The sequence below is a fragment of the Centroberyx gerrardi genome, chromosome 11 (genome assembly GCF_048128805.1).
Source record: "Centroberyx gerrardi isolate f3 chromosome 11, fCenGer3.hap1.cur.20231027, whole genome shotgun sequence".
NCBI classification, from domain to species: Eukaryota; Metazoa; Chordata; class Actinopteri; order Beryciformes; family Berycidae; genus Centroberyx; species Centroberyx gerrardi.
In genome coordinates, this window is record NC_136007.1 from 20,470,665 (window position 1) to 20,489,277 (window position 18,613).

The window sequence follows — 18,613 nt, forward strand, 5'->3', positions numbered from 1 at the left end:
GAAAAAAAAAGGCATACATCAAAGTCTGCAAACACAGTCAAATAATTTCACAGTTCTGTGATCTCTCCATGAATTACGTTGGAGCTCGATGCCGCATGTTATTCAACAGTTGCCAAACCCTGTTCTGCTTGACTCCTCCATCAAGACAACCATTCAGCCATCCACACATCCTTCATAGCTCAATTCAACCATCTTCCCCTCCATCAATTTATTATTCCTCCGCCCATCCATTTGTTCATGGCCTTCGACTGCGCTAAGTGTACACATAAGATCTATTGGTGTGTGTTGGAAGGCCAGGGGCAACACAGGTGTCCAGCTGAAAGAAAAGCGTTGCATCTGTTTGGTATTACCAGTGGAAGATGACGCTGGAACCACTGGCAAAAATTGCCAAGAGGCTGTTGTGCCGTTGTTTCACATTTGAAGGACATTCTTTTAGCTTTATTTTGAAGACTTGAAGGGCCTTTCTTTATATTAAATGGTTCAATCCTCCCTTTTCCCTTTGAGGAGGCTTGAGAGACAGGGAAATGTCAGAGCAGACAATTCCCCATTCTGCGTTGGATTCATCCTGCTCCACAGACACTCTTTCAGGGCACAGCCTGCATCACAACAATTAACAGCACACAGATCCTCCTCAAATTATGGATTTGCAATCTTCTTTTGCAACGGATAACATTTAGCTCTTGTTATCCATAGAGAATAGTGAGGGGGCATGAAATGAATGCCTCTCGGCTCGCCCTAACCAATTCTCTGCTCAAAATGGCAGCAATAGCTTTGTTTGTCAAGGTTAAATAGACAGCCTGTTCTCCTATAGGACTAATGAAATCATATATCTGGGCTCATGAAGCAGCAAACACTGGTGAACTACGGTCAGCCATGGAGATACACATCATTTATTTTATTGCAGGGAGGAACTGAAGCCACAGGCCCTTTTTTCTCCCACTGCAGGCTCTGTGCACCTCCGTTCAGAATACTAACGCAGGCTTTATCTGCATGATTAATATCCAACCGTAGAAATGAAGACGAATTCTCTTCACTTGCTCTGAGCATCCACTTCCGTCCTTTCCTTCCTCATCTAATAAACACCCACACCATCAGCCTGTCAGTCATTACTGCTGTTACAGGTAGCGTAGGCAGCTCGCTTTCTCCTCTTCTCTCTCTCACCAACTCCATCTCTCTCTGTTTCTCCCCCAGCGGCCCCGGCGCTCTCTCATGTTTTCCAGAAACTTGGGGCTTCGCAACTTAGAAGGTCTCCCCTGCAGCCAGCTGGGGAATCTTTTCTGAGTATATCATAGAACTCACTGATGTTGAGGGTGAACCTGTATGTACGCTGTGCGCTGCAGAGCCCGGCCTACAAAGTGAATTCTTAAAGCGCTATTGCTGAGGGGGGGATGGAGGGGAGAAATAAGCAGGCTCTCTCTCTCCCTCTCAGTAGCTGCTGTCCTTGCCTGTGAGAGGCAACACCACAAGCAGTCAGAAAATCAATCCTTATTCATATGACCGAGCACCGCAGTAAGAGAGAGATATGGCTGGAGGAAGACTCGCTTCATATCGGGATGCAGAGGCGAACTCCTTGTACTCAGAGTCACTAAATCTACGACAGAGGCATGATGACTTAAGAAGCATTCAGAGCCTTGAGGTATGAGGGGATTGGATATTGCACTTGGATAAAGTGAGGACAATGACTTTACCCCTGGGTGACGATAACAAATAGCCTGCTTATGCGCGTGCTGCTGCCCGGTGGGAAGCTATTTCTCTGCTGCTGTCTTAAGCCAGCTCCCTCCGGCGATGCCAGAGGAAGTGAGAGCAGCAGGCCTTCGGTTTGCTTTTCCTGAGGGAGCCATGCTGACGGAGAGGCAGGCCGTGCCCTCTGCAGCAGGGGGCAGGGTGGTCTCTCTCCGCCGCGTGGGGATACCTGTCCCGTCCGAGGGTCACGCGGACGGCGACAGAGGAAAGGCAGAGGACGCGGCGCACAGAACGCAGCTGCTCTCTTAAAATTGCAGGATAGGATCACAGAGAAACTAATATCACCACCGAACATATTTCAATTGCAAACCTGATTTACTGTAATCTCCACAGAAGGTGCAGGATGTTTGATACGAAGCAAACATTAATAATAAAATGTTTTTACTTTTTCCTATTTTTGATTCACTTACAAGTGCAGTTGTTTTGGAAGTTGATCGCACAGACTAGGCAGACAGCAGAACCAATTACTGTAAAGGCTGTTTCATTCTTTGAAGATATTTCTGCCTTCTGGCTCAATAAAGATCATTCCAGCCCATTCAAAGCATGCCTAATAAACCCCCCTATACACTATACTAACTGAATGCTCAAGCCCCTTCCTGCTCTTGGCCTTGAAAACCTTTGAATCACTTGTGTTTTTCAGTATATTAATATTTCATCAGCATATATTTAAAAACCAGAAAGCCATAATGCCTGTGTCTCATGGTGTCTTATGCTGATGCATCTTTTGACACACATCAAACACCTTGGATAGAATCAGGATGAAGCCCACAAACATGGAAATAAGTAAGTAATTAGTTGTGAATTAGTGCTTTAGCATGTCATTGAGAGGGGTTCAGTGTCTGTACTTGGTGTAAAAACAGGAGAAAAATCCAAGGCACTGTTGTTGTAGCACAAGTTGAAAAGTCTTACTTTATAGGCCAATGGTAATAGGGTTAAAAAAATGTGCCAACACATTGCGGCACAGACATGACTTCTTTACAAAGCACACAATAAAGGCAGAATCACAGGTGCAACAAATGGTTCACATGCCTGAATACGGTTCACAGCTTGCTGTCTGATTAAGTTTGACAGTTACACATAGTCATGCACTATATCTGATATCAGAAACGCCACATGAAAAAGGACTTTAACTTTGAAATATATAAATTACAGTTACAAAGGCAGCTACACAGCCAGTCGTATTATGTGGAATGCCAGTCAGCAGTAGCTGTCAGCTTTATAAAGGCGCCTGACAATCAGTGCTTTAATATGTGATCTTCCAAAGCAACAGCAGGCAACTAATAGAGTTCCAAAGAGGCCAAATAGTCGGTACAGGTGAATCATCACAAAATATGCAAAACAGAGATAAACTGCATTAGCAAAGAGGAACAGTGTTTGCAAGTTGAAGACCACTGAGAGGGGTAGATGGTCACTCAACAGCATACTGAAGTTGTCCAGAACCACAAAACTACAGCCTCATAAATTATCACAGAATTGAATTAACACTTCTGTCTCAACAAACACTGTAAGTTGTGAGCCTAACAAAGCTGGTATTTATGACAGGGCTGCCATTCAGAAACCTGCTGGGATCCATAGCCAGTGGACAGCGACACATAACCTGAACCTCTGCTCTGAGCAATGGGATAAAGTAATATGGTCTTAAACCCTCTGTCCTATATCCGATGGCTTTATCTTTGGAGAAAGCCAAAGGATGCCTTCAACCCACAATGCCTGTTGCCAACTGTTACAGTAAACATGGTGATGGATGTGTAATCGTATAGGCAGCCATGTCCTGGGAGTCATTAGGTCAGATGATTGCTCTACATGGTTGTATAACAGCTAAGGAATAGGTGGCCATTTTACAGGATCAGGTTCACTCTATGGTAAACTGTGGTACAATCTTCCCTTGTGATGTTCATATATTCCAAGACAATAATGCTAATTCCAATATCCCACTACACACTGTTCAGCACTATGAGAGCAATCCATGGAGTGAAGTTTCTGTTATTTTGTCAACCTTATTCCAAATATACATCTATATGAAACACATTTAAGTTCCAAAGGCACAGGACCTAAACAACAAACTAAAACTCAACTAAACATAATGGCATTCGGCAATTTTGCTGTCTGGATCTCTCTGTAAAAAGCTGAACATTCTGGTTTTAGACCCTGTGGGAGTCAGAGTTTGCACCGGCTTCCACAGGTCTGATGTGTCATGCGATGGTTGAGAGAGACAGAAAGGATGACGACTGAAACCAGCCCCTGCATTATAGGGGCTATATTATAGGAAAGTAAATTCTCAGGTATAATCATTCTTTAATATTCACCACTAGTTGAAATTTGACAGCCCTAACAGCAAAAACTGTCTACCAGAAAGTCAGTACATGTCATTTTTGTGGCAGACACCCTCCCACACCCATTGGCTATAAAGTCGCATTTACAATTCTGACAATGTGTCTGTCAACTGATTATGCATCCAGTTCAGTTCCAGTCCACTCACTTGATTTCCTGCTAGTGACCTAACTCCAAGTAATTATATAATTATTGATTATCCTGTGTAGCCTTGTTGTTATTTCCTTAAATTATTTTATTTACATAAAACTCCTAATGGTAGTCAGGTGTTTATTTGCTCCAACAATGAAATGACAGGGATAAACATTTAATCCCAAATCATTTTTTAATCCCAAATCTTTCCTTAAGTGTGATACTTCCAGTTTCATTAATTTTGATAAGCTACGTGTAAATGTAGCTTAATTAAAAAGCTACAAAAGATTTTTCTTATCAAACTGTAGTAAAATGGTTTGGGCATTGACATTTAAATGAACTGAAAACCAGAAATTAAGATGCAGCACCCTCAAGGCTCAATTCTTGCGCCCTTCTTGGGCCCTAGTTTCTGCAATCACATCAGTGCTTCCTGTTGTTTTGTGTTTTTTGCTGATAATACCAAATTAATCTTTCCTTGTAAAAAGAAATGTCTTCACTTACAGCTGAAGCAAATGCTGGTTTAAGAAAAAAAAATCAAATCAAAACATTCCAACTAACTTTTCTACATAAAACTATTTAAAAACATCTAACTTCATTTCCATAGTAAAGAACAAGAAACAGTGCAAAACAAGTGCTTGTCTTTGCATTTGAAAGAATGGAATTCAGTCATATGAGACACAGGATAGAAATGCAGAACACACAGAAACAATGGCAGTTGCAGCCGGGTCTACCTAGACTATACATTTTCAATGCAGGGTTCACTATTGTTTTTCTAATATGGTTTCATTAAAATTTCAAGTTCATACAGTAATAATTTATGTGATGTCTGTGTCTGATTCAGACCTCGACTGCACAGTGATGCTTACGTCAGTTTTTACGCACCCCGTCCCACTGATTCCAGCCCTGAGGTTACATGCAGGGTTACGCATGATGCACAACTGAGTCAGTGAAGATGTACAGTAACTCAAGGTATGTCCACCTTCCTATTATGATATGCGGACTGTGGCTCTAATTTAAGCCAATTCATACACTACTTTCTTTATGCCCCCTAAACCCTACAATATGCCCCATCGATTTCCTGATGGAGAACAACAAATATGCAAGCTAACAACTGCCAAATACATCAAATAGGATATGAATTGTTGAGTCACAAATCTTACAGGAAAGGAATTAGGCTGTGCAATGCTGTTCATTGGTCTCTGAACAATTGGAATGGTATTTAAAGCAACTATCCACGACTAAGCAATCAAGATTTCCTGCCGTTTATGTGGTCAAGTTTTAAAGGGATCATCAAGGGAGACGGGACTACTAGGCAGGACACAGGATGCCAAGAAACCGTGTAAATGTGCTGACTGACAGACAGCCAGCGCATCCAGTGTTTCCACATAGATAGGGCCTGGATCGCTGAGCTGTGTCGTCTTTTGAATGATGATTTGCAGAGCCAGGACACGCAGCCAGCATCCCTCCCCGTGTTATTCCAGGTAACATGCCCCCTTTCCGTTCTGGCGACAGGTGTCAGGTGCCGTGTCAGCCAGACAGAGTGTCCAGGGAGGCTGTGGGAGAATGTCAGGTCTCTGTCTCCCATGCAGTTCTTAATGGCACTGAGCAGACGCACCAAAGAGAGTATACAGTATATATCCGCCAGATACTGACACAAGAACGCATGATCGTGGATCCTGATCTTTCCAAACATTATCAGTGCCATAAACTGTACCCATGTTACCATCAGAGAACCATATTTTCACTCTCACTCATTTACTTTCTCTACCCGCTTACTCCTATTCAGGGTCACAGGGGGCTGGAGCCTATCCCAGCATGCACTGGGGAGAAGGCAGGCAGACACTCTAGACAGGTCGCCAGTCCATCACAAGGCTAACACAGATAGACAGACAATCACTCACACTCCCATTTACACCTATGGGAAATGAAGAGTCTCCAATCCACCTGAGTTGCATGTGTGTGGAAGCAAACCCACACAGGAATTGAACCAAGGTCCTTCTTGCTCTGAGGACACAGTGCTAACCACTGAGCCAATAACAAATTTATAAGGATAAAGTCATTTCTTATGGGCAAGAATAAAGCCTAAATAATTTCAGATCGTGTAAAGCATATTTTATTATGTTTTTATCTAATTAATGTCCCAAGGGCAACTTTCCAATCCAATCTGCGTGCACAGTCATCACAAACAAAATCAAATTAAAAGCAGACAGTATTTAAAGGCAATGCCTCAGCAGAAAGGCATGAAAAGGTGAGAAGTCCACAGCCCCATTTTCCACCACACCGATGGCAGGGATGGAGAAGTCAAGGTTCTGAGTAAACACGTGTGCAAGCGAAGGCACGCATATTGAATAGGCCAAGTCCGAACAGCTCAAGCGTGCGTATCTGAGTCCACAGAAGACCTGCGTTCATTTATGCAGTCTACATCAAACCCCAAAAGCACAGTGACTGGTTTACACTGTAGGAAGACAGAGAGAAAGGATAAGTTGAGAAATGTTGGCCATAAAGACCAAGCTGAATAAGATTTACCCCTCTATTTCAGTCACATGTGACGAGTGTAACTCGGGAGATGGGACTTTAACTCATCTTTTTTGGTCATGCCCCAAATTGCTTAAGCTTTGGGAGGAAGTATTTGAATGGTTTAGTCTAATAATTGGTAAGCAAATCAACCCTGACTGTGTTCTTGCCATTATGGGATGTTCTGAGAGAGCCTTTGAGCTACCATACAAGACCCAACAGGCTCTCATGTTTGGCATGGTTATAGCTAAAAGGGTTATTTTGAGAGAGTGGAAATCAACCTCCCCTCCTTGCTTCAAGAATTGGCTTAATGACATGGTTTCCTGTTTATATTTAGAGGAGATAAGGTACTCCACGTCTAGCTCTCACTCAAGGTTTCTGAAGATCTGGGGAACCCTTCATTGACCATATTAGGGGACGGGGTGTTTGATGTGTTGTGCATGTGTTGGTGTGTATGTGCCCTGATGAGTATGCCCCATTGTACATTTAATTTGTTTATCTCTATCTAATCTACCATTGCATATTCACTGGTCATCCCCTGACCTTGATTGTGTATGGGTTCCTTTGACTTCAGGACAATTTTGGATCTGGTGGACATTCTGCTCTGGCAGCTATGGACACTGTTGACAAGGACTAGTCTGGCATGCATGGACAAGTAACAGTCATCCATTTTATACACTTGATTTGTAATCTGGCTATTTGTTTGTTGGTGTGCTTGTGTTGGGGTGGGGAGGTGGGAGTGGTTGGGGGTGTTTGTGGGTTTTGTTTATGGTATTTTTCTGTGTGTTTGTATATTGGAAAAAGCTCAAAATTAAAGCTCTCAAATAAAAAATTTAAGAAATGTTGGCCATAATCTGCCCCCAATGATGTGCACACTTCAGAAGTTTCCTGTGCTCCTGCTGTCATCACTCATCCAATTTGATATATTTTCTTTTAGTAATGACCAGTGTTGGTTTGTAACATATTACTCTATTGTGTTTTACAGCTACCAATCAAAAGTTGCTGTTTTGGATACCTCCCCCTCTAGATATCAGACTATATCCCACCCACGTTCCTCAGTTCATTTTTGTCATCATCAGTCATCACCCTCTCAGTTGGAACATGCACACTCTAAGCTAGCTCAGATGAGAAATGGCAGAAAAGTTTATTTTCTGTGGGTGGAGGAATTCTCACTACTTTGATTATATCGAGCAGAAGGATAACAACACTGCACATCAACACTTTGCCATGCTCATTAACAGCAGAGGTAATGTAAAGTAATGTAATGTAATGTAATGTAAAAGAGAAAAGTAATGTTAGGAGTAGTGTAACAAATTACTGCTCCCTGGAAGTACAGCAATGAGTAATACTAACGCAAGCAATAACGCAAGTAATTATGAGACAAAAAGTGATCTAACTGAAGGCAAAGTGTACACAGTATAAATCTGTGTATTATGACGTTCAAGTATTTGTATCATTTCATATTTTTATCAAAATTACTGTCTGTGTTGTTATGCAATTAGCCTCAGTTGACCAAACACAGAGATAGCACAGGGCATGTAAGGACTGAAGCCTGAGTGGGCATTTCTCCTCAGGCACCATGGTTACATGTTGGCAAGAATTCCCTTTTTGCAGATTACAGCAATGTAAAAGCATGCATGTTCCTCCAGTGGGCTACCCCCTGCAGACACTCATTATACCAAAATAGTGGGGCAACACTATTTTAGGAGCATTCCCAGGATTAGCCCTAATCTGAGAACTACGACTGGATGCAGCCCACATGCTAAAACAACATGATAGGAGAAAATCCACAGCAGCTAGAGACAGACAGGGCCTGTGGCTATTGGAGTCTTGTATGGAAGAATACGTTTTAATATTTCACCGCACCGCAGCAAAAGCGCTGCTAACACTCCACCTACACATGCTTTGCACACTGCAAAAACAACATCCCCGGACTGCTATTACAAGAGGCAGGGGAATACAACGCACTCTTATATAGCCGTTCTTTAAGTAAGTGAATTTAAAAAGGCTGTAAGCTCTGCGGCAGAAGCTGGAATGTGGAAGGGATTATGTGTAACCCACACCACCAAGATTCCCCTCAAGAAAATGAGATGCAATGCTTGTGGGGAAAGTGGAGGGTTCAACGACTTTGCGTGCAAAGTAGTAGCACCCCTTCTGAGGTGTACTCAATTCACTTGATCCTGGTATACATCATACCCATGAAACACAATATGAAAAATCTAGTTGGAATATTACTTGCTAAATTCACAATATCAAATACTTCCCCTAACCTTTTCACAATTCACCTGATCACCCATCCGGTGTTGCTCTGTGCTTTAAAATAACAGTACAAAGAGACTATATAGCTGTATAATATGCATAATCACCTCATGAGGTTTAAGTTATGTTTCCTGTTTGATTATGAATATCAAAATACTGTAGAACTTTTAACGTTGCTCCTCTACATTTACCCACTAACTGTACTGCTATAAATACAAATATGAAGTAGAATTAAGTATGAGGCACATGAAAGTTCTTGAAATCTATGAAAGCAAGCACTTCTAAATTATTCAACGCCCCGGTGGCATCTTTGGCTTGCTTTTGCATTATTCTGTGCAGTTCACAGCTTGTTGTCCTTGAATAATCTCAGGTAACATTTAGTAAATTACCGCACAGCGTCCAGAGGCCGCGGCGGCGCTCTGTGGGCACGGGGTGAAGAGTGTTGTGTAAGACTGCAACACACTGCTGCGGCGTGGCTGTAGCTTGTCAGTAGTGATCACTGTCGCTCCGTTACCGACGCCGACATGTAAGCACATTGTGATGCACGGGATGAAAGGGGCGCTGCACATCCCGGTGGCTCGCCCTCAAACCCGTTCACTGCAATTCCGCCATTTTACAGCATTATGGCCGGCCGCGCTGTGGGCGAAAACACTGCTGCATGGGTAGCTTCAGAGAGGTGCGGACGGGTTAAGCCACTCAATTTGAGACTAACAAGGAACGCCATTCTTTCATATGATAGCTGTGTGACCGCTTGGCCCAATACATCTGAGTGACAGTGGTGTCTGCAGTCAGCCGTACTTCAAATGATGTTTTAAAGCCTCTACTGCAGTTGGTACTTATGCTCATTTCCTCAGCAGCAGTATTTCCCTTGTCCAAAAGGTGCCAAGGCATTCACGCTGCATTATGACCCATAAATGTTGTCTTAACAAATCAAAGGGCAGAAAGTCTTTTACACCCCACTATTTACACCCCAATACAGCCTAAAAGCACTTAGTAAACTGAGGGTCAATTAACAAATCATTTCAGCGAAAATAGGAAATACTGTGTCAGTGAAAAAACGGTATTGCCTGCCACTGAACTGACTCTCCAGCCAGACGAAATTATTCCCAAGAGATTTTTAAAGCTCTTCTGTTTTTGTCATGCTGCTAACCAATGAGAGCGGCATGACAAATCTGAGGATGAATGCTTGTCAACTTGGGGCAGGTCATCCAAGCTGACAGGACTCTGGCTGCAGTGGCAGTAACTCGGATATTTTTGTCAGTACATCATAATAAAAAGGACATGCTTTTGGGAAAGTGTCTCTTTCTGTTCAAGGGCTACCAAACCAAGCGAGTCCATTTAAAACCTTTAAATGTAACATAAACATAAGTCCGACTGTCACATTACAAATATCAAGGCACATGATTCAACGTGTCTGTTTTACAAAATCTCAATAATCACACAAGGGCAACGAAGTAATTTCTGTATATTTTCTTCATGTTATTCAAGTTTTGAAAATTGAATTCAGTACAGAGCAAACAAGCACATTGTCGGTTTACAGCCAGTGAGTAAGAGAGGGTTGTCAGACTGATTATCTGTGACCTCCCTGACTCTGATGTCACCACGACGAATCGCAACTAAATGTTATAACGTAATTAGTTATTGTATGTAAACACATTTATTACTCCGATTAAAACGAAAACTATCATGTAGAACGTTCTCCCTCAGGTCAAACAATCTGACAACCTTGTCTCGGGTGCTCATGCATCATTCATGACTTGTCGGCTTAAATGAGTTCTCAGAGATGTGATGGGTCCAAGGTTGTTTTGCATTGTTTGGTTACATTACAATATAATCGTTTCGCTACAGTAACTACGGCGCAAACAACGTAGAGCACTGGCAGCCTGACATTTACCTACAGATGTGTTATTATTTTCAAAGGCTGTGCAGCTCTATGGATCCAGGCTCTAAAGATTTTCTGTGACCAGTGAGTTTTTTCCTGCTGAAACCTCTTTGCTGCTGAAACCACAAGTGAGCGATCAGAGTATAAACCAAAGGCTTAATAGAAAAAATGATCTGGCTGCACAAAATGGTCGGGGGTGCGTGAGTGGGACTGTCCAGTGCGGTACATGCTGAAGTACTGTAACATTAGCCTCAGTCTCAGGAGCACCACACTGGTTGAGTCATGCACAGGGCAGATGGAGGTTAGGTAGCTATCTTAAATGCTCTAATAAATAATACACCGTCATGATGAAATTTGATCAAATGAAAGTTCATCTCGGGGAAAAAATCGACTCCACGAGGATCCATGTTGCTTCTGCCTCTGATATGAGAAGTAAGTAAGAAAAGTCGTAAAAAATGCATGATGTGGTTTTTCAGTCTTGCTACACTGCATAGTGATAGAAATATTCCTTTTAGTCTTTATGCAGTGCTACATGTACCGCACTGTTATCATGGGCTTGCAAATCATTCCAAAATCAACTGTCACTTCATCCACATACATTTTATATGGGCTGATTTGTGTAATACTTAAGTTGAACACATAAATAAAGGATATCTACAACCACTGTTCCACTATTTATAGAGAAGGCCTGAATCATGCATTAGGTTCATGCTAAGAAAATGAAGATATGAAGTTATCCATGTCTGTCCTTTCGCTACATGTAGACACTATAATCCACTAGGACTCGTCTTAATTCCTCCCTGACTGGGCCAGTAGAGTCGGCCCAGCCGGCGGCTCTGTCTCCTCCCTCTCTTCCTGTCCTGACCTCAGCCTTAATGGGTGCAACCTTCCCATTTCTGCATCTATGCGCACAATCCATCCCGGCCCGGGGCAAGGTGTCACATCAACACATACACAGTAGCTTCGTTCCAGACACAAATCGGTGAGATAATAAAAACACATCAGCGCTGCTCTGTCCAATGAAATGCCCTTTGTGGGAATCAATCAAATGACAATCAGTGAATATTATGCGCTGATGATTGTCTGCTTCAGCGTTCAGTTAGCTATTTACTGTTTTATTTTGCCGGAACCTTCACATTTGCAGTGCAACACTCAATACGTCAAACTTTGAGCTGGATACAGCCTCTGCGGTAATGGAAAGTTCTGGAGTGATCTGTCACATATTAGTAGAGAGAGGAGTGAGAGACTGAGAGGGAGAAATTGAGAGCTTGGTGAGAGTTGATTTTTCCACACTGGAGAACAAACTGGAGCCACACACATCACTGCTGGACTGTGGCCTTCCACCTATTGATCCACACTGCCAATAACAGTCATTTGCCATCAGGGATTTGTAACAATCATTACACACTGACCCAGCTAGAGGACAGGAGTGGTGTCCTCCTTTATTCCAATCAGAGTCCATACTTGCAACAAAATACGCACTAATCAAAAAGTCATTTGTACACCTTATGATTTCCTGTCATTTATATAACTGAGCTTTTCCCAAACTCTATTGTTTGTTCCATCTACTGAAGAGGAGGCTTTCTTGACGATACCAGAGACTGCATAAGGGAAATGACAAACAGATCTACCGTCTCAGTCAACCTACCACTTGCTAATATTATCAAAATTGACGAGGTGGACTGTGAGAAGGCACAGCAATGACTAATATATAATTCTTGCCAAAAAAGCAATGTGTCAAACTAATAATCAAATTCATTTGCTAGATCAACTCTTGCCAGGCAACCAGGGTATTATGAAATATTGACAAATAAAACAGGAACCATGTAGCTAGGTGTAATTTTAAGCAATGCTCATCAAAATGCCTCAGTCAAAAACTGGCCTAGTTGGTCTGCATAATTAGCTGCCCGTTGGTCTTTTTCAACTGGAGAGCATTTAGCTTAGTTTGCAGAAACTTCCCTTGCTAAAATTAACCCTCCTGATTAAGAAACAAAATAAAGCAATGATCGCATGTATTGCATGTAAAACTTGAGCTCCTTTTTGAAAAACCTTGAACCTCTGTTTCAGATTTCAAGTTTCCTTAAAGTGTTACTACATCACATTTTTAACTGAAAATAACAGTATATGTTGTATGGATAAAAGTGAAAGAAGGGAATCCAGGCCATGGTCTAAACCTCTTTGAAGTGCTTTTAGTAATAGAATTGCTTTTGTAATCCAGTAATCCATCTAGTGAAACAAACTGCAGCAGGTGGTACTGTGGGGCTTCACCTTTTTGCATTTCCCCACATAACCTAGGTGGCTTATGAGCTGGCACATGTGAAGACGTCTTACAATGAACCCTAACACTGTGGCATAAGAAGCATTCCCCTGAGTTGATGTGGATTAAATGTGGGACGCAATACATGGATGGATATTGCTTCATAGATTTATGTCATTAACATGATCCTGTATAATGAAATTCTTCACGTATTTTACTGTGTGACTAGAGACAACTGCTGTATGAGTGGATTAAAGAGGACTAGCAGAAAAAATATTTTCTAAGTTACGTAGCATTGTCAGTTGAGGGGTTTTGCTGGATGAGTAATTTTAAGCGATGGCATGCTTCTTGCCTCCTAGATATTGTTCACGCCAGCAAGTGAAATAGGGGCCAAGGAGGGGAGTTTGTGCATTATCCCTGTTTTGGCCTATCCAAGCATGTAACACTCTCCTCTCCCTCAAGAGCAACCGCTGAAGTCCCCTTGAGCTAAGCGCTGACCCCACAGCTGCTCCAGTGGAATTAGTCAGTGGCCGACAGTACGAGGCTGTGGCTGAACTGGGAAGCGGCGAGGTGTGAGTGTGTGAATGTGTGTAAACCTCCCCTCATCCCTGCAACGACTCCCCGAGGCTGTAAATAAGAGCATGTTCTTTGTCAACTGCCATACTCGCCAGCCACATCATCTCACCAGTATTTTGCATTTTTATAGCTGAGCCCCGGAGGCATGAGGCAAAAATCTTTTTCTTTTTTTCTTTTTTGCCTTTTTCTCACTTCATTAAGTTACACAGCCATCTCGGTGCCAGCTGACACAGTTTGGAGTACTGTAGCTGATCCTTAAGTGTGAAGTGTGCAGTGCAGTTGGTGAGAAGAAGGATAACAAATTAATTCTCCAGACAGAACTTGGTGCTCTAACTGGCAGAGGAGCAACTGGTGGACCAATTCTGAAGCCGTCTCACAGTCCGCAACCATTTCCACCGTACAAGCATTTACTTTATCGTACGGTAGATATTCATCAAGCCAGACAAATGTATTCAGAGGAAAAGGAGTAGATAACTGTCCAAAACGTTCTGAGCTACTGCGCTATACCCTAACACGTCTTTCAAAATCAATATCAGAGAAGGAAAAGTTAAATATGAAGAGGCAAATGAAACATTTGCTTGGCAGTAGTCTACATTTACAACCAAGCTCACTCTGGTTTCAAAATTGAACTGAAAATCAAACAACAGCCTAATTCCAAAGCACACAAAGAGGAAACAGCCTAAAGATGGCCATTAACCTGCATTATATTTGGGACAATAGTAGTAAGAGTGGGGATTAGAAAGGCAATCTCCACCTCTCAAACATTACATGTAAGCCAAATCACTTTCTTTAGAGTTATATTTTTGGGGCTATTAATGGACTTTTTTTAAGATTATTTTTGAGAAAAAGGAAAGAGAGTAGGGGATGACATGCAACAAAGGTCCCATGTTGGATTCCAACCCAGGAGTCACAGTTTCACAGTACGGGCCTGAGCCCACTGAGCCACCAGGACGGCCTTTATCAAACTTAATTAATAGCATTATGGCCCATTGCACCCGACACAAAGCCCTACATCTGATGTGCAGCAGTAGAGGGAAGGTCAGAGAAGGAGGTTCAGCAACGTTCTCCCCAACTTCAAGATCCAAGCATCTAAGTGCCGCTGAGTAAAGCACCAACTGCTTCAGTGGAGTTACTCTGTTTGCAAGATCATAGTACTGGGCCACTTACAGGCCATCATCCCCCAGAAATTTATTTATTGGACCAGACACTTGGCAGGTGGGTTTTTTAAGTGTAGGACAGACCCATTTCAGCTCATAAAAATTCAGTGCCTGGTGACATTTTTGTATTCACCTGCCACTGAGACAGCTAGAGCAAAAATAAATGTTTTTCCCATCGTGTGTGTGTGTGTGTGTGTGTGTGTGTGTGTGCATGTGTGTGTGTGTGTGTGTGTGTGTGTGTGTGTGTGTACTCTTCCTTCCATCTGCTGTTGTTGTAAGTAAGAATGTGTTCTTTGTCAATTTGACCAGTTAGATAAGAGTGAAAAATTGAAACTGTTATTGTATTTCTCAGGGATGTGTGTGCGTGTGTGTGTGTGTGTGTGTGTGTGTGTGTGTGTGTGTGTGTGTGTGTATGTGTCTACTTGCATGATAGCCTACAATACCACCCATGATACAGCATTCAATTTCCTGTAGACTAGAATAAAAAAAAATATGCAGGCCTATTCTAAAAAAAAAAAAAAAAATCATTTTGCTGCAACCTGAGGGTTTCAGCGGTCGTTACTGATGAGATTCTTCTCAAACTGCATGCATTGTGATACTCACAGGCGTGTGTGACAGAGAAGCTGTTGGAGGACTCGAGGTTGTCTACATTGTAATTGAGGTGGAAGGGTTTCTCCGTCACATTCTGGTTGGTGTTATATAGTTGGACAGCAAACCTGAAGGCGCTGTGCTCCTGCACTGTAGAGCGCATGAACAGTCCACCTACATGAAACACAAATTGTCATATAACATCATTCTGAATAGTTGCTTCTCAGCCTACATGAAGAGTGGCCTGTTTGTGTATACACAAATACATTTCTTTTATACAGAGAGGGCAACACAACACATTTACGCATCATTTGGACATATTATATAAATTGCTTTACCAAAGAAATAGGCAAGTCAAGAAAGAGATCCCTCTGAAATGTGCTTCCACTCACTAAACAATGCACTGCAGAGACTGAAACTCGGATTTATCAACTCTATTTTTACCCAGCCGCCCACAAAGACGCGCAGGATCCCATAACCATATCGCTTAATGTGGAGAAGTGAACTTGGCAATGAATTACGCAAACAATCTAATCAATGCGACACGAAGCTGACACTTGTAGAGACGACGTGCCCTATTTAGACTATGTGAACTGAGAAAAAAATATGTTAAGAGTATCCCGTTAAACTTACCAATATTGATTTGATTCGGAAACCCTGCCAGCGATTCCCCCAAAAAATACAACAAAAGAAGGACCGGCGCTCTTGTGCGATGCCACATTTTTCTCCGACAACTGAAATCAACTCCTGGTCTGAATGTGATAGAGGAAAACCAGGGAAAACCATGTAGGCTACACGGGCTTATGCGCAAAGAAATCCACAAGATGCGTCGGGTCTCTCTCTCTCGCTCTGTCTCTCTCTCTCTCTCTCGCACTGTGTGCACCCACGGTGAATGTGTGTCAGTGCAGCTGCACCGCCAATCTTCTGCTGCTGAAAATCAAAAGGCACTGACTTATCTCAAAGATGGTGGTGGTGGAGGAGAGGAGAAGCGGGACTTCTTATTGTGGATAAGGATCATTCAAATGGGCCACAGAAAGAGAGAGAGAGAGAGGGAGGGAGGGAGGGAGGGAGAGAGGAGGGGGGGGGGGGGGGTGCGTTTATCAAACTTGGTCTGACGTTGAATTATAATAAGAGCAGCCTCCCGTCCTCCCCACGTCACTGCAGAGTTGTGGTGTGAGGCGGCGCAGCCAGCAGCAGCAGCAGCAGCAGCAGCAGCCTGCTCTGCTGGGTTTGGAGAGCGGGCTGCAGGAGGCAGAGCCGGCAGCCCGGCACCCGCTCAGTACAGTCTCCCGAACCCATTTGGGTCAAGCTGCGGGGAATGAATAAGCCTTATGTGTGTGTGTGTGTGTGTGTGTGTGTGTGCGTGTGTGTGTGTGTGTGTGTGTGTGTGTGTGTGTGTCTTGTATGTAGCCTTGTAATATACTGTATGTAAGTATGTACCTATATGTAATTTAATATATGTATGTATTCATGTAATGGGTGTATGTATGTATGTATGCATGTATGTAATGTAGGCTATATGTATGTGTGTGTTATGTTTATGTATGTATGCAATGTATGTGTATTTATGTATGTAATGCAGCTAATATATGGGTATGTAAGTGATGTGATATCTGTATGTTTGTAAAGTACCATAGATGGGCTACATACATGCATACATACATACAATGTATGCATGTATGTAGCCCATCTATCTATCTATATCATCTTAGAAGTGAAATGGCAGTACCTGGAATCAAAGCTACTCATTTCTGCTTTAAGCCCATGAAGACTTCCACCAAACCTTATTCAAACAGGAAATGGGAACATCCAGTTTTGGTAGCCGACAGATGGTGGTTGCTACAATTAGTTATTTACACTTTTCCAAATGCATTTCCCTCCATATTGTATTTAGATATAGCAGCACTCATGTAGCACGTAGTCATGTACGGCAGCACCATAATCTTAGGCTGTCCCCTGCAGGTGTTTGAGTGTAGAGACTGTAGAGGTGGAAGCTAACGCACTGATTTATCACTATTTAATCACTATTTGGCTCCACCAGCCAAGTAGCCTACCTAATGCTATATATTAGAATCCTAATTGACTTACTGGTGTTAGTCATTGAAGCTCACATTCATTTTTTTTAGGTTACATGAATAGTTGATGCAGAGAGCCCAGGGGCGCCAACCTAATTTGAAGCTCCTCACAGGGGCGGGACGGGGTCAGGGGTTGGCTTCTCCCTGCTAAAACACCCAATCAAAAAAATTTTTTCCATATCCTCTCATTTTGGACACCAAGCTGTTGGACACATTATCAGGTGTCATGGTTAGAAATGCGGCCTTGTCTCTAGACTCTGTATTACTGGACCGTCTGGCCTGTGCTGTTAGAAATAATTGCCAGGGGTCTTGTGTGGGCCAACAGGTGCTGTCGGTCGGGGACAATTGTAAACCACATGGAGGCTGTGGAAAACGTCTCTATGTGGAACCTGTGGCTAGACCCCCTAATGACTGACTAAGCCCTTAATCCAACCCATCAGTCATGGACCCTTTCAGAATGTGATCGATATGTCAATAGATGTAGATTCTGAGTCAAAGTTACTTATTTTGTTCATCATGTCCAATAAATGTAGATTGATTTTTCCTACTGGCATTTCTGCAGAGACATATTGAGAACTTAGATTTTAACACAGCACATACTAATATGTGGAACAAGGACAACAAGACCTGTTCCCCTGCAAAAGTTGCAAAAGACAGTTCCACTATATATGAGTCATGTGCAGTCAGGCAGCGTGTCATGTATTTTTGTCAGTGTAAAGAAAACACTGTGATTGCCCAGCAGTGCCCTGGAACCAGAGTTATACAGAATATGATAAGATGCATAAAGTTGTCAGCATTATAGCATTATGTTAGTATCCAAGACTCAACACTAAACTGGTTCAGCTCCTGTCTTTCCAGTAGAACCTTGTCTCTTCCATCCCTATACATGCTCCCAGTTGGTCCTATTGTCAGTAAACGTTTGTCATTGAACTTACTTTGTGTTTTCAGGGAATCAATAGAGTATCCAAAGGGAGGTCAGTGTGCAGGGTCGGTGAGACAGAAGCCCTGGAGCTGGTAGGGGTTCAGTGCCTTGCTCGAGGACACTTCAGCAGGGTGGATACTTGCTGTCACAGGGTCTTGAACCTGGGGCCTTGTGGGA

The 18,613-nt window shown here is 42.7% G+C and overlaps 1 protein-coding gene across 1 annotated transcript in view; it reads right to left on the minus strand.

Annotated features, from left to right (window-relative positions):
• LOC139925310 (glutamate receptor 3) overlaps positions 1–16,160 on the minus strand; it is a 73,172-nt gene extending 57,012 nt beyond the window's left edge. The window contains exons 1-2 of the mRNA XM_071916633.2: positions 16,073–16,160; positions 15,455–15,613 (exon numbers count right to left, since the gene is read on the minus strand). Of these exons, the coding sequence (XP_071772734.1) occupies positions 15,455–15,613; positions 16,073–16,160 (247 nt within the window). The remainder of the gene's footprint in view (positions 1–15,454; positions 15,614–16,072) is intronic.
• Between the last annotated feature and the right edge of the window lie 2,453 nt (positions 16,161–18,613).